The 14,712-nt window shown below is 42.7% G+C and overlaps 2 protein-coding genes across 30 annotated transcripts in view; one reads left to right on the top strand and one right to left on the bottom strand.

Moving 5' to 3' along the window:
• Positions 1 to 12,587, top strand: part of PLAGL1 (PLAG1 like zinc finger 1) — a 130,509-nt gene extending 117,922 nt beyond the window's left edge. For 17 of the 28 annotated variants that reach the window (XM_078370218.1, XM_078370227.1, XM_078370217.1 and 14 more), the window contains 2 exons: positions 4,422 to 4,894; positions 10,227 to 12,587. In XM_078370218.1, the coding sequence (XP_078226344.1) occupies positions 4,743 to 4,894; positions 10,227 to 11,466 (1,392 nt within the window). In that variant the 5' untranslated portion in view covers positions 4,422 to 4,742 and the 3' untranslated portion in view covers positions 11,467 to 12,587. Of the gene's footprint in view, positions 1 to 4,421; positions 4,895 to 8,688; positions 8,814 to 10,226 lie in introns of those variants that run through there. The other 11 variants (XM_078370240.1, XM_078370238.1, XM_078370236.1 and 8 more) reach the window with 2 other exon arrangements.
• Positions 1 to 14,712, bottom strand: part of ZC2HC1B (zinc finger C2HC-type containing 1B) — an 81,695-nt gene that overhangs the window by 10,188 nt on the left and 56,795 nt on the right. Inside the window, exon 8 of one of the 2 annotated variants that reach the window (XM_002747080.6) lies at positions 12,196 to 14,692. The exons of the other annotated variant lie outside the window; for it this stretch is intronic. The gene's annotated coding sequence lies outside the window, so the exon portion shown is untranslated. Of the gene's footprint in view, positions 1 to 12,195; positions 14,693 to 14,712 lie in introns of those variants that run through there. 2 annotated transcript variants of the gene reach the window in all.

The raw sequence follows: 14,712 nt of genomic DNA, 5'->3' as shown, positions 1-14,712 counted from the left end.
CCTCCACCATAGTATGCCCCAGTCCCCTGGGAGCACAGTCTTTCCTAGCTGTTACCATATATATATGTGTTCTTCTTCCAGTGTGCTCCTCTCCCATCCCCAAAATAATCAACATGAGCAGAATGAGGCAGATGGCACAAGCCTTCTTTGGCATCCTCACAGATCCGTATCACTCACTCAGTATTTTTAGAATCAAGGGGACTGAAAATTATGTCCTGAGATGTTTTGGGGGTAAGACTTACTATCTCTCCAGGGTGACAGGTGTTGAAGTTCAGCACTGTATTTAAGACTTAAATGCAATCTCTATGTCAAGTCATAGAACAGACTGACTCTCATCAGGACCATCGCTCTGTCGGTTCTGTTAGGATCACTGGTAGTTTGCCAGATAATATAAAGTTGTCATAGTTGTTTTAAAGATGATGGCCAGAAAGTGCATTGGGTTTCAACCAAAGATTAGAATCATCAGTAAACAGCCAGAACTGATGGAGTGCATGGTAATGAGGGATGTTATATATAAACATACAGTTGTTTTTTTTTTCAATAGCTAAGCGTTGATCCTCAGCCACAGAGTTTATTGCCTGTTGGGGAAGATGCTCTTATTTTTACAGAAGCTTATTATTATATCATGAAAACAAATATTTGTATTCTAAGGCCCATATTGAAGAAATATATAGTTATGGTGATAAAGATTACTATGAATTTGAGTTCATTAAGGACTTTCTGAAGAAATTTAAGAATATTCACTATCATATAACAGATGGTCCTGAGGACCATCTTTGCACTTAGTGTTAGGCTTAGTATATTAAAAACACAGACCTGGGGCCGGGCACAGTGGCTCAAGCCTGTAATCCCAGCACTTTGGGAGGCCAAGGCAGGTAGATCACTTGAGGTCTGGAGTTCAAGACCAACCTGGTCAACACGGTGAAACCCTGTCTCTATTAAAAATACAGAAAATTAACTGGATGTGGTGGTGGATGCTTGTAATCCCTGCTACTCGGGAGGCTGAGGCAGGAGGATCATTTGAACCCAGGAGGTGGAGGTTGCAGTGAGCTGAGATTGTACCATTGCACTCCAGCCTGGGCAAGAACAGTGAAACTCTGTCTCAAAAAACAAACAAACAAACAAAAACCAAAAACTCACAGACCTGGAGCTCAAGATAAAGCCTTAGGAAAAGATATCATGAAATAAGCATAAAAATGAGAGGCTTTGTTTTTTGAAGGGAAACCTGAAGTTGAAGGAAATGTGCCTCACCTTGAAATAAACCAGGGCCATGTCTAAAGCTCTGATTGTCCCCTTCATCTTTGAAGGCTCAAGGGAAATGTAGGTATGGGTGAGGTCCATGACTGCTGGCCTTTTGAACCTAGGGAAGAAGTGGCTGGAAAGAGATCTGGAAAATTTCATTCAGTGCCAAAGGCAATTTTTTCAATTGAGTATTTTTAATTTTTTCTTTGTACTCCTAGTGTGTTTGGTAAGCAATTAGTCAAGGTTTGCATCTGCTGAGAGAGAAAAAATGCAGGCTTTTTACTTGCCACCTTGTGTCCTTTCTGCACGCTTTTCCACGCTGCCACTTCCTTCCAGTATGATCATCGATATGGTGTAGTATCCACAGGGAAAGAATGTGTCTCTTTCCCGTTATACCCATAGCTAAATGGTTAAACATAAGCTGTACATTGACACATGGATCTATAGTACTTTCAATCCCAGTGTTTCATGAATGCTGCATATTTTTAGGGTGTTTGTTTAGATTCAGTGTGCTTTCAGATCCATTTTGTCCCAGTCGATTGTTCCAGCAGTCTGTTTACATACATAAGGTAACTATCACATGAGGAAACGGAAACTCAGGACATAGTTAACGTGGGTAAGCTGGAATTTGAACTGGGGAATCTTTCCACTGGATTCATAGAACAAGTGACTGGAGTTACAGCTTCAGGGTAAACACCTGAGGCTGAATCAGTAGCACAGTTGTGTCCAAAGCACAACCTTGCCTTCATCTCTTTTGATGGAGAAACCAAGACTCTGCCTGTGCCATCCAGGACAGCAGCCACTGGCTCGATGTGGCAATTTAAATTAAAGTTAAATAAAGTAAAAATTTCAGTTTCTCAGAGGCATGTTTTGAGTATTCAGTAGCCATCACATATGTGACACTTCCATCGTTGCAGAAAGTTCTATTGGACATACTGGTCATCTCATAAAGCAAGAGTTGGGGGTATCAGTTTACTGAGATAAGTTGAAAAACAGTGTCTATGCAGGGAGTTAAGCAGATGAAATACAAAACCCTCCCCACCAAACCAGCTCCTTCTCTGAAAGGACGAGTGGGACGAGTGCCGTCCTGAGTTCAGCTATAAAGGGAAGGAGAAGATGATGGATTTTCAAACTTCGTACTGTGTGTGTGTTGGTCTTTTTTAATAGACGTGGAAAGAACACAGAGCCTTTCCAAGTGAATGAATGTGTTTTAGAGCTGGGCTGGTATTATGGCCAGACTTCAGCTGGATGAGAAGTAGAACAGATTGTGATATCTAGCAGAGTAAATTCGGCAGGCGGAATAGAATTCCTAGAAGGAGCTATTTTGTTTGTGACCGGGGCTGTTGAGGATGCCTCAGGTGTGAACTGGAATACTGGAAGGGAACCAGGGGTTGGGGGAAAGGGGTTTGGGCAGAGTCAGGACAGGTAATCAGTTAAAATCACAGTTAATTGCGGTGGTCGTGCATGCTGCTAGACTCAATGCCATCAGAAAGAAGGTTTGGTGCCAATGAGCTGGCTGAGGACACTTGTGTGTCCCCTGGTTTGGATTAGTGCTGACCGAAAGTGCCTAAGTCAGCTTTCAAGTTTCCAAGTAGGTGGGGCAGGATGGTGAGAGGTATTTGCTTGGTACTGTGAACTCTGTTCAGACACTGAACACATCTACAGCACAAGATGAGGAACCCTACAAGTTTCCTGTAATATTTGCTGCTTAGAAAAAGAATATGTGTTTGCTTATGTGTATGTGCTGTGTAATGCTATATTTAAACAGGCTTAAACTGTTACTACAATAAAGCTGCGTCTCGTTAGACTCATACTTTCTGATAAGTAACCAAAAAGGTAAGTAAAAATTAACTTTTAACAGTACAGAGCAGCTCTAGAGACATGGCAATAAATGAGTGACTGCAAGGAGCAGGGAAGGCTTTAAAGACTCGTCACGATTGGGCAGTTTACCGTGAGTGCCCTGCTTACTGGCAGAGCTCAGCAAATGCTGGCCTGTGGGCAAAAGCTACTCAAGTGTCCTTCACCTAAGCATACAGTACTCTTAATTTTTTTAAAGTATTAGCACTTGAAAGGTGAGCATTTACCCACCTGAGAATGACTCCAGGTAGGCTGATTTGGAACCTGCTGTCAGAGGCCAGGGAGGAAATGTGGGGCGCTGGTCCAAGTCCTGAGAGTGAAGCTAGGAGGAGACGTCTCCTAGTATAAGTTTTTGGAACACAGTTTCTCAGCGTGGGTGGAAAGCCACCCTTGTAAGTGGAGTATTATTCATGATGCAGCCTCAGACACTTCAGGTTCCTCCAACGGTGGCCGGTTGGTAGAAAAAGAAGAACTTTGGTTTTGGTGACTCTGGCTAAGTCAGAAGGGTGATGATGATTTGGGTTGGAGGCAAGTTGGGTTTGAGGAGGCAGTAGGCCCACCTCCTGGAAGTGGCCTACCAGTGGGTAGCCGAATGAGCTCTCCGGGGTAGGGCCAGGGGAATGAAGAAAGGTCCATAAACAAAGGAGAAGAGATTAGTAAAACTGACTAAAGGATAGTGCCTACCAATCTGAATGTGGCCTGAGCTGGTTCCTGAGCTACCAGCTTTGTGCCCTGGGAATGTTTTCCCTCCTCATCACATCAGTGCAACTAGACTAGACTAGCTTTACCCACATTGTGTTTACATCAGCCCTTCTGCAGAGTAATCTTACAAACAAATTAACTTGGGTATATACAAATTATTTCTTATCCTCTGGAAGTTTAAACAGGTGTGATAAGCAACTAATGTTATGCTAACAATGAGCGAAGAGGAAGAACCCATGGTTTGAATAAGCGTGGGTGATTTTCGTTTAGGGACCAGTAAAAACACTTGAACACACTGAGGAGGGAAGTTTTTTTTTTTTCCTTCTCCTTTGGTCAGTGACCTGAAATAGATAATACTGGATCGGTGGAAAGAACTGTCCTTATCAGAGGGAAAGTGTGCTCTACTGGCCATCGGTGCTATGATTCCTTATCCTCTGAGAAGCCAGATGTGTAGACTGATAGGTAGAAAGTCCTCTCGCAGCAAGAATTGTGTTCCATGAGCACCATTTAAAGGAACGCGTTGATTGTGGTTAGTTGATTCTGAAGTGGTCAGGGAGGAAAATCATTGTTTTCAAATGGCTAATCCAAGAAAACTGTTCCTCTTCTCTCTCTCTCCACAGCAATCCGGGGACCCACGACATGTCCCAGCTCTAGTGATGCTCATTACCTTTCTGCTCCTGAATTGCACCTGTGCCTCAGACTTTCTTTCCCAAGCTTGAGACTGCATATAAACTGGGATGTGTGAAAGCAGGAAACAAAGCTAGTGACAGCTGAGAGGCCCATGTCTGGGTAGAACCAGGTCCACGATGCTGCCTCTCCTGTGGTCGGGAGTTCAGCTGCAGGGGCTCTGCTGATGTGCCAGCACCATCCTTCTGTTTGTGCTTAAATGGCACAGCGTTTGCTCAGCACATCTGAAAAGAAAGTTGTGAGAAGCAAAGCCCATGGCCACGTTCCCCTGCCAATTATGTGGCAAGACCTTCCTCACCCTGGAGAAGTTCACGATTCACAATTATTCCCACTCCAGGGAGCGGCCGTACAAGTGTTTGCAGCCTGATTGTGGCAAAGCCTTTGTTTCCAGATATAAATTGATGAGGTGAGAGGCTTTAGCAAAGGTATGCACTTTTACAAGTATATTTGAATGGCTTTTCTAGCTCCCAGACCACGTGATGCAAGGGGAAAGGGACCTGGGATACGGATGCATTTTAGCTTTTGAGGGATTCTTTAAAGCTGCATCCCGTGATTCCTGTGGTTGTATGTGACAGTATTGTTGCGCAGTGTCAGTTCATTATTTCAACAGAGATTTCTTATGCACCTACAATGTACCAGGCCTCTCCCCATGGCTGGAGAAATAGGAAAACAATTAAAATGCAACCTCAGTGCTTTGACAGAGCTATACAGGTGGAAGAAGTTGTTCTCACTGCTTGAAGAAACTTGGGAAGGCTTCTCAGATGGGGGCAATCTTAACCTATGACACAATGAAAGAGGAGGAGGTGGAGCAGAGGTTCTGGGAAAGCCATAAGTCTTGGCCTTAAAGCACCCATGTACCGAGGGTACTACCCCAAGGAGGAGCAGGCGAGGCTCAATGTGCAGGCAGGAAGGAAGCCATGTATAGCAGGCCTCACCTCTGAGACGGTTTGTCTCATTCAGGTGTGTAAGTAGTGAGGTAATATGATTCGTTTAGTATTCTAGACAGAGGACTCTGATAATTCGAGGAAGTGGCACGTAGGTTGATTTGAAACCTGCTGTCAGAGTCTAGAGATGAAATGCAAGGGGCTGGGCCAGGTCCTGAGAGTGCAGCTGGGAGGAGACAACCCAGGTGTTAGTTTTTGGAGCACAGTTTCTCAGCGTGGGTGGAAAGCCACCCTAGTAAGTGGAGTTCAGATGGGTATGCAGGGGCAGAGCAGGTGCATCTCATCAGTTTTAAAGGCATCCATGGCACATGAAAGGAGAAAAACCACTATTTTTGAGTCTTGAAAAAAAAATTACATTTAATCTGAATTATTTATTGAATGCCTGTTAGGTACCTGCTTTCATGAGGGAAATGAATACAGTAGGTGTAGTTTCTGCCCCCAGGGGATCTTTTCACTATCACAGGAAAGACTCCATGTACACGCAGTGGCTGCGCTGCAGCGTTCTGGGACTGGTAATGAGCATGGTGTGTGTTGTGTCTGTGTTCACTCAGAGCCACACACACAGAGCGCCCACTCACACCTGCTGAGTTTGATACTTGATGAAGGGAAATGCACCATTTGCCTTTAATTTTATGAAATAAAAAAGTTTCAACTTTGTCCTACAAATGCCTGGAGAGAGCCAGGTTTTAGCAAGTGAGACTTTCCATCTGAGTGGTAGTACCACAGACCACATTATTAAATCTTGGAGTGACCCTGGAGGAAGGCACTTGAAAGACTTGAAAAGATACAAATTATGCTCCTGGCCCTTAAGAATACCACTGTGATGCATAATGAAATATAATAAGTTGGTTTTAAAAATTAGCCTGTAAATGCTTAGATATTTTAAAATTCAAGTGTCCTCTGTACATGGGCCCCCCTTCAGCTGTCACAAGTAGAAGTATTGAGTGCCTATCACATGCATGATTTTGTTGCAAGGCTCCGTGTTTTGCATGAAGCTTCTTGCGTGTGCGTGGGGTAAGCATCCTTACCCAAACACGAGGGCACCCCTGGCTGCACCTGAGCCACAGTGAGGACACTAAAACTGTGGATAAAGACCGAAACACAAAGAAGGATAAATGTTTAGAAAAGAAGAATTAGAACTGTTGAGATTACAGTTGACCCTTGAACAACATGAGTTTGAGCTGCATAGGTCCGCTTATATATGAATTTTTTATTGACCAAGTGCAGATTGAAAGTACAGTGTTTGCAGGATGTGAAACCTGTGTATACTGAAGGCTGACTTTTCATATACACATGCTGGACATGTGTATGAAAAGTGTAGGGTGGATCGCAGGACTTGAGTACGTTTATTTGGGTAGGACGGCAGTAGAGTCAGTCCCCCGCATGTTCTGAGAAATAATTTACTATGGTAAGCTGCACTGAAAAAGAAGTCTTAAGTCATGTTTAGAACATAGTTGTTCTGAGCAAGGAAAATGGCTTGTTCAGTTAAGGGCATAAAGAGAGGCAAAAAAGGGAAGCAGTCAGGGCACTTAAGAACCACCTTCACTTCCCCAGCCCCCAACATTTCTTACCTCTCTTGCCTGAAGCAGTAATATCATAAAGGAATGGAAGAGTGTGAGATGGCAGGATGCTTCCGGATTTGCTTTAAGAAAAATGATGATGGGGCAGCATTCCATCCCGTTTGCTATCAGTTGCAACATAAGCTCTATTTTATAAGCAGAGGTTGAAGGAGAAAATAACTGACTTGCATAACCAGAAAACAGAATGTCGTCCCAGTACAGCAGATAATGAAACCAGTTAGATAGAGACAACAACAGGCAAGAAAAGATGATTTGGCAAGGTTGGAATTCCTAATGTGAAGAATCAACCCCTAAAGAATTCTGAGATCACTGACCGTGATCCAGACGATACCCAAGGACATTGGGTAATGACTCTAGGACATACTAGAGCTGTTTTCATGGGTTATAAGGTAAGACAAAAAATTTGAGGGAAAGAAACAAGTCATTGAAGTCATTTCAGCTATAAGATGAGAATATTCTAGATCAGGATTGTTGTATAAGTAAGAAAGGGATAAATTAAAAGGGAAAGAAGTAGATGCCAGGCAAGGGAAAGAGTCAAGAAATTCAGAAGTGGGGTGAGGGGCGGGGGCAGCTAGTGAAGTTTGGAAGGCAGTGGTCTTGCTCAAATACTATTGGGGTGTCAGCCTGTGTCCCACTTATAGGTAGTATGGGTCTAGGACAGGAAATAAACCAGGTGCAGAGCCATTAACCTGTACTGATCTACCCATTTGTGATCAATGAAATCAAATCAGATGAAAATCCTCTATATTAAAAGGAAAGAGAGAGGCACAAACTGACCCCTAGCTGTGGGGTCTCATTCACCAGTACTGGGCCAAAGAAAAGGTTCAAATACCAAGTGTGTAAGCCAGCCCCCCTCATATTTATTTACTTAGAACAACATGGCTATTCACTCTCTAACATGCTCTGAAACCCTTTCTCCAACCTGTGCATTTATTTAGATAGACCTAGAATGTGGCGACATCAGCACAATCTGGTTTCTCAGATGCCCATTGTATTGGTTCCTGTCCCTGCCTTACGGCACCCACCATATTATCATGTTATGTGCAAACAAGCCATGGTGTCTTGGAGGGAAGGGAAGGAATTCACACAGCAGACTTTTTTTTTTTTGAAGAGAGAGAGCAGGGAGGTATGAGGTTTTACTTTATTTTAAAGAAAATGACAGTTTGATCCAGATCAGCTTTATATTTTTGGCACTGGCTTCCAGTAGGCCTCTTAGTGGGGGCCTCCACCCAACAGCGGCTAATGTAGACCCCTCACCAATTCTGGCTCCACAAAAGGAGCAGGAATAAACAGTATAGGGCAGATGTTGGCTGAAAGGTATAATTAATATACTTTTGACTTAAACATACTGTCTTAAGGAGATCCTATCTCTTTTATGGAATGAGTTCTTAGAAATTCTGTAGTGTCTAGTGTAAAAGCTCACAGTGTAGGACTGCACTTAAATTGTCAGTTAGGACAAGCTTTAGCCTCTTAGGACCAAACCCCTAAAGGAGGTAACTGACCTGAAGGATATGAAGCTACAAGTAGTAATTAAGGATTCTGTTTTATAGGAGATACTAACATACAGTGCTTGGTGTTTTAGTTATTAAAATGAACCTTTTTAGAGCTTAAGGATGACAAACTCGGGGTTTCCTTAACACCACTGAGTTTTTTGTTTTTTGTTTTTGTTTTTTGAGACAGAGTCTCACTCTGTCGCCCAGGCTGGAGTGCAGTGGCACGATCTCGGCTCACTGCAGACCTGCAAACTCCACCTCCCAGAGTGATTCTCCTGCCTCAGCCTCCCGAGTAGCTGGGACTTCAGGTGTGTGCTACCATGCCTGGCTAACTTTTTGTATTTTTAGTAGAGATGGGGTTTCACCGTGTTAGCCAGGATGGTCTCAATCTCCCGACCTTGTGATCTGCCTGCCTCCGCCTCCCAAAGTGCTGGGATTACAGGTGTGAGCCACTGTGCCCAGCCCCCACTGAGTTGTTAAAAGCCAACACTGAGTTTAGATGTTAGCAGGTCAGTGGAACTATGAAAGAGATGGAATTGTGATGGCTTTCCGTGACTAATTTCTGCTTTACAAATATAAAAGAGCTACTTTGAAATTCCAAATTCACTAGACAGACTACTTGTCCCTGAAGTCCTTGTTGAAGAAAAACTTACAGCTCTTATGAGTAGCAGCTTAGTAGTTAAAGAAAAAAGTTTGTTTTAATTTTGTCAATTAAATTACCAGTGACCTTCAAGAAGTGAGTTGAAGGTGTCTTAGAGGGAAAATTTGAGGTAATGGAGACCAGCAGTAACATTGGAGATGAGAGCTGATAGGCAAGCATTGATGAAGGAAATCAAGACAGTGGTGAGATCTCATGGTGGGCAGAGGCTGAGGCTGACAGCACAGGCAGTGGACTGACGTTCGGGGTCCTATTAGACACTTTTCTTAAGGATGCATTTTTAAAGAGCCTCCTAAGAGTTATATGTCCATGGCCTGAACTTTTTGTCTCAATCAACAGAAACATCAGAACTAGAAACAATAACCTGAAACTGGGGCATTACGCGGTTCTGGGTAGCAGGCAAATTGAGTCACTTGAATTTCCAAAGTATATAAAAGACCCCTTTAACCCCTTTCTGAAAAAGATTTTTCATGGTCACATATTTTTAAATACTTGCACACTTTGTTTAGAAATCTGTATACATTAAGAAAACATGTTCTCTTAAAGAATATTCTGGTCAGGCACAGTGACTTGTGTCTGTAATCTCAACACTTTGGGAGGCCAAGGCGGGAGGATCAGTTGAGCCCAGGAGTTTGAGACTAGCATAGGCATATTGAGACATTGTCTCTACAAAAAAATTAAGGAATGGAAAAAAAAATTAGCCAGGCCTGATGGTGTGTGCCTGTTGCCCCAGCTACTTGAGAGGCGAAGGTGGGAAGCTTGCTTGAGCTCAGGAGGATGAAGCAGCAGTGAGCCATGATGCACCACTGCACTCCGGCGTGGGTGAAAGAGTGAGATCCTGTCTCCAAAAACGTTTTATAGGTGCAAAAGATGCATGTGTCTTTAATATGGCTTGCTTTTTTTAATCATGAAAGTTTATATATTTGGAAAATATAGAAAAGAATTTTGAAAATGATACCAAGACCCAGAGAAAACTATTAACACTTTGATATAATAGTGTTTCTACACCTTTCTTCATCCCTTAAAACAGCTCTCTATTGCGAATTTCTCCTTCTGCTTCTAGGCACATGGCAACCCATTCTCCTCAGAAGTCTCACCGGTGCGTTTACTGTGGGAAGACATTCAACCGGAAAGACCACCTGAAAAACCACCTCCAGACCCACGACCCCAACAAAATGGCCTATGGGTGTGATGAGTGTGGGAAGAAGTATCACACCCTGCTGGGCTATAAGAGGCACCTGGCCCTCCATGCGGCCAGCAGTGGCGACCTCACCTGTGGGGTCTGTGCCCTGGAGCTAGGGAGCACCGAGGTGCTGCTGGATCACCTCAAATCCCATGCAGAAGAGAAGCCCCCTAGTGGAACCAAGGAAAAGAAGCACCAATGCGACCACTGCGAAAGATGCTTCTACACCCGGAAGGATGTGCGACGCCACTTGGTGGTCCACACAGGATGCAAGGACTTCCTGTGCCAGTTCTGTGCCCAGAGATTTGGGCGCAAGGATCACCTCACCCGGCATACCAAGAAGACCCACTCACAGGAGCTGATGAAAGAGAGCCTGCAGAACGGAGAGCTTCTGAGCCCCTTCCATACCATCTCGCCTTCATTCCAACTGAAGGCTGCTGCCTTGTCTCCTTTCTCTTTAGGAGCTTCTGCCCAGAACGGGTTTGCAAGTAGCTTGCCACCTGAGGTCCACAGCCTCACCTTTGGGCCCCCAGAACAAGCTGCCCAGCCTATGCAGCCGCTGCCAGAGTCCCTGGCCTCCATCCATCCCTCTGTAGCCCCTGGCTCTCCTCCACCACCCCTTCCCAATCACAAGTACAACACCACTTCTACCTCATATGCCCCACTTGCAAGCCTGCCCCTCAAGGCAGATACTAAAGGTTTTTGCAATATCAGTTTGTTTGAGGACTTGCCTCTGCAAGAGCCTCAGTCACCTCAAAAGCTCAACCCAGGTTTTGATCTGGCTAAGGGCAATGCTGGTAAAGTAAGCCTGCCCAAGGAGCTGCCTGCAGATGCTGTGAACCTAACAATACCTGCCTCTCTGGACCTGTCCCCATTGTTGAGCTTCTGGCAGCTGGCCCCTCCTGCTACCCAAAATACCTTTGGGAATAGCACTCTCCCCCTGGGGCCTGGGGAATCTCTGCCCCACAGATTAAGCTGTCTGGGGCAGCAGCAGCAGGAACCCCAAATTGCTGTGGGCACTGTGAGCCTGGGTCAGCTCCCCCTGCCCCCTATCCCCCATGTGTTCTCAGCTGGCACTGGCTCTGCTATCCTGCCTCATTTCCATCATGCATTCAGATAACTGATTTTAAAAGTGTATTTTTCGTATTCTGGAAGTTGTTTTGGGAAGCCTCTTATATGTCAGTTACAACATAAGAAAGATTTGGAAAACGGGACTGGGACTGTGGCTTATTCAGTGATGACTGGCTTGAGATGAGAGAATTCTCAAACTGCATGTATTGTGCCAATCTGTCTTGAGTGTTCATGCTTTGTACCAAATTTAACGAATGCGTGTTCTGTAATCAAACTGCAAATATTGTCATAACCAACATCCAAAATGACGGCTGCTATATATAAGTGTTTGTCATATGGAATTTATCGTAAGCCATGCTCATCATAATGTTAACTAAATAACTTTATGTGGCACTGCCTAGTAAGGGAACTATGGAAAGGTTTGGATTTCTCCAAATTGGGAGAATTTTAAAAATAAGAAAATAACCTTTATATGGCATATTATAACTAGGCTGTGTATTTCTTTTCAGGGATTTTTCTACCTTCAGGGTTGGATGTAGTTTAGTTACTATTATCATAGCCAACCTGTAGTTTTGCATATACAATTTCTTGTGGAGCAATAGAGTTCTCCATTTTACAGAAGCATTTTAAATGTAGTCTGAATATTTTTCACAAGATGCTGCAATGTGAGTTATCACTTCATTTATCTTAAAGACTAAACTGGTTGTCAGTTACATCTGACAGAAAAAAAAAAATCACTGTGTAACCAGGTTAAGTGGTAAAATAATCCAGGCGTCAGTCAAAGGATTTTGCTGACTTTAATATTGATTATATTTTTAACAGGAATTTAAGAAAATATTACTGGAATTAAAAATATATATATATTAAGAATTTTCTTTGCTCTGTCTAGCTTAAACTACTACTCAAGCTGTGTAAGTTCTTAAGTATTGTTTTTAATCACCAATAAATAAGTGATTTTGTAATTCATCAGTTTAAGTCATTATTAGCTTTTATTCAAAGAAGATTATGTTTTACAATGTAACTATAATCTCTTTAATTTGCTATCTTATTAACGAGTTTTAAAGATGTAACACCTAACCTTTTTTAAAGCTCCATTGTCTTTTGTTTTTAGAGGCTTTCTTTTTCCATAAACATATATCTTGCATTTAATAAAGTTTTCAAATCTTGCAATTTGGCTTGACTAATTAATTTCTCATACAGCTCCACCTGTGTCAACATGAACTGCATACACTCAGATCAAGATAGAAAACACTTCCGGCTCCGAGCTGGCTCCCTCACGCCCCCTCCTGGTCATTACTTCCCCCACGGAAACTACTGTTCTGACCTCTACTGAGCATCATCTATTAAGAACTTTACTTTTCTTGAGTAAAATAGTTATGAGTTAAGATAGAAGTTTATATGCTTCAGTTAAATTCACAGGATTAAGATCTTATTTCTAAAAACACTATTTTAAATCCTTTAATGTGACACATTTTATTTCGAATGTATAGATTAGAATATGTCTACCAGAGGAGTTTAGTCTAATTTGGGCTACGATGATCCACTTTTACATGGTGTTTACCATTAATTTCTAGCCAAACTAGAAATTTACGTATTTCTTATTGGGATTTCCTCAAAGTATTATGCCCCTTATATCTGACACACCTGTTTCTTCTTGTTTTACCCCAAAATAGGGTGAGGGTAGGTAAAGAAAGGAAAGACAAGTTTGTCTGTCTATCCAAGAAGCCCATTGGCCAAATGTGAGAAGGCCTGACCCACTCACAGTCCTGGACAATGATGCCGATGACCGTGTAAGGGGCAAACAGCTACCCAGGGTTGGTGCTGAGAAGGAAGCTTAATCTATGAGACCCAGCTGCCAGTCAGACTTGGGTCTTTAAACTACAGTGGAACCTGTGGGGAGGAAATGAGACAAAGTGATACAAATTATTCCATTAGAAGGAGTCCACTGCTCTGGGATGTTTAAGTCAGTTCCCATATTCCCTCTCTCTTTGTTCTCAGATGGAAAGCAATCTCCTAGGGCACAAGGGGAAAGAGGAGTGGCTCATCTCAACTAAAACCTCCCAAGATCCATTTCTAGAAGCTCCCACAGATACTTTTACAAGGCTTACTACTGTCTCCTGTCAGTTCCACAACACATACTTGATTTTCTTGAACACAGAACATAGCATTTGGAGTTTAGTCCCCAAAATAGACCATAAGAATTTCAGGAACTCTACTTAAATTTGGACAGAAATAAATGGTTTAATTGTTCTAATTAAAATTTTATGAAGTTAAGAAAAAGTTACTGAATTTAAAAGTACGAGTTAAGTATAACTGACTCTACAAAAAGAGGTCTATTGACCCTTAAGATTGCAAAGAGGCTGGGCACAGTGGCTCATGCTGGTAATCCCAGCCCTTTGGGAGGCCAAGGTAGGCAGATGGCTTGAGCACAAGAGTTCAAGACTAGCCTGGCTGACAGCGAAACCCCATGTCTACCAAAAATATTTTTAAAATTAGCCGGTTGTGGTAGTGCAAGCCTGTGTGTTCCCAGCTACCTGGGAGGTTGAGATGGGAGGTATTGCTTGAGCCGAGATCGCGCCACTGCACTCCAACTAGGGTGACAGAGTGAGATCCTGTCTCCAAAAAAAAAAAAAGACTGCAAAGAGAAGGAAGAGTCACTTCCCAACAGAGCAGAGCTCTGTATAAATCAATGCTAAAGAAGTGAACAGATGGCTTCTGATTTAGCCATGATAAATAAATGGCTTGAGGCCACTGAGAACATTCTTTCCACATGATGGAAAATTTCTCCTCCAGTGTTTCCCCCAAACATGGTCTGTGTGACTGGTATATGTAAGACAATTCTACACAGTATATACATAAACATTTAGAATAAGCATCATAACTACAATACTAGATGCCAATATATGCAAAATGAAGCTAGTTAAAAAAAGATTTTCCTAGTAAGTAAATAATGTTAGTTCTCCAATTACTAGTCTACTAAAAAGATTCTAATGTCAAAGCAACATTGTCTTTAAAAACCCATCAAATGTCCAGTTAAAAACCTTCAAGTGAATTTGAATAATGCATTATACAGATCAATGTGCTTAGCGGTTTTGTTTTGAAAATTTCAAAGGGAGTAAATAAAAATTTGAAGCTAGTTTTACTTTTACTTGTTCTAAGTGATTTTTCAAGAAGAATCAAGGGTGTATAAACAGACATCACATCTACGTTCCTTCCCCTTAGGTGGCATTCCCGGGTATGCAGCCATCCAGGCTGATGGGTTTCAGGGAGCCCGTCTGAAAGCAGAAGAGGCGTT

The sequence above is a fragment of the Callithrix jacchus genome, chromosome 4 (genome assembly GCF_049354715.1).
Source record: "Callithrix jacchus isolate 240 chromosome 4, calJac240_pri, whole genome shotgun sequence".
NCBI classification, from domain to species: domain Eukaryota; kingdom Metazoa; phylum Chordata; class Mammalia; order Primates; family Cebidae; genus Callithrix; species Callithrix jacchus.
Note: the sequence above shows the minus strand (reverse complement) of the source record. Positions and strands in the feature narration are given on the sequence as shown.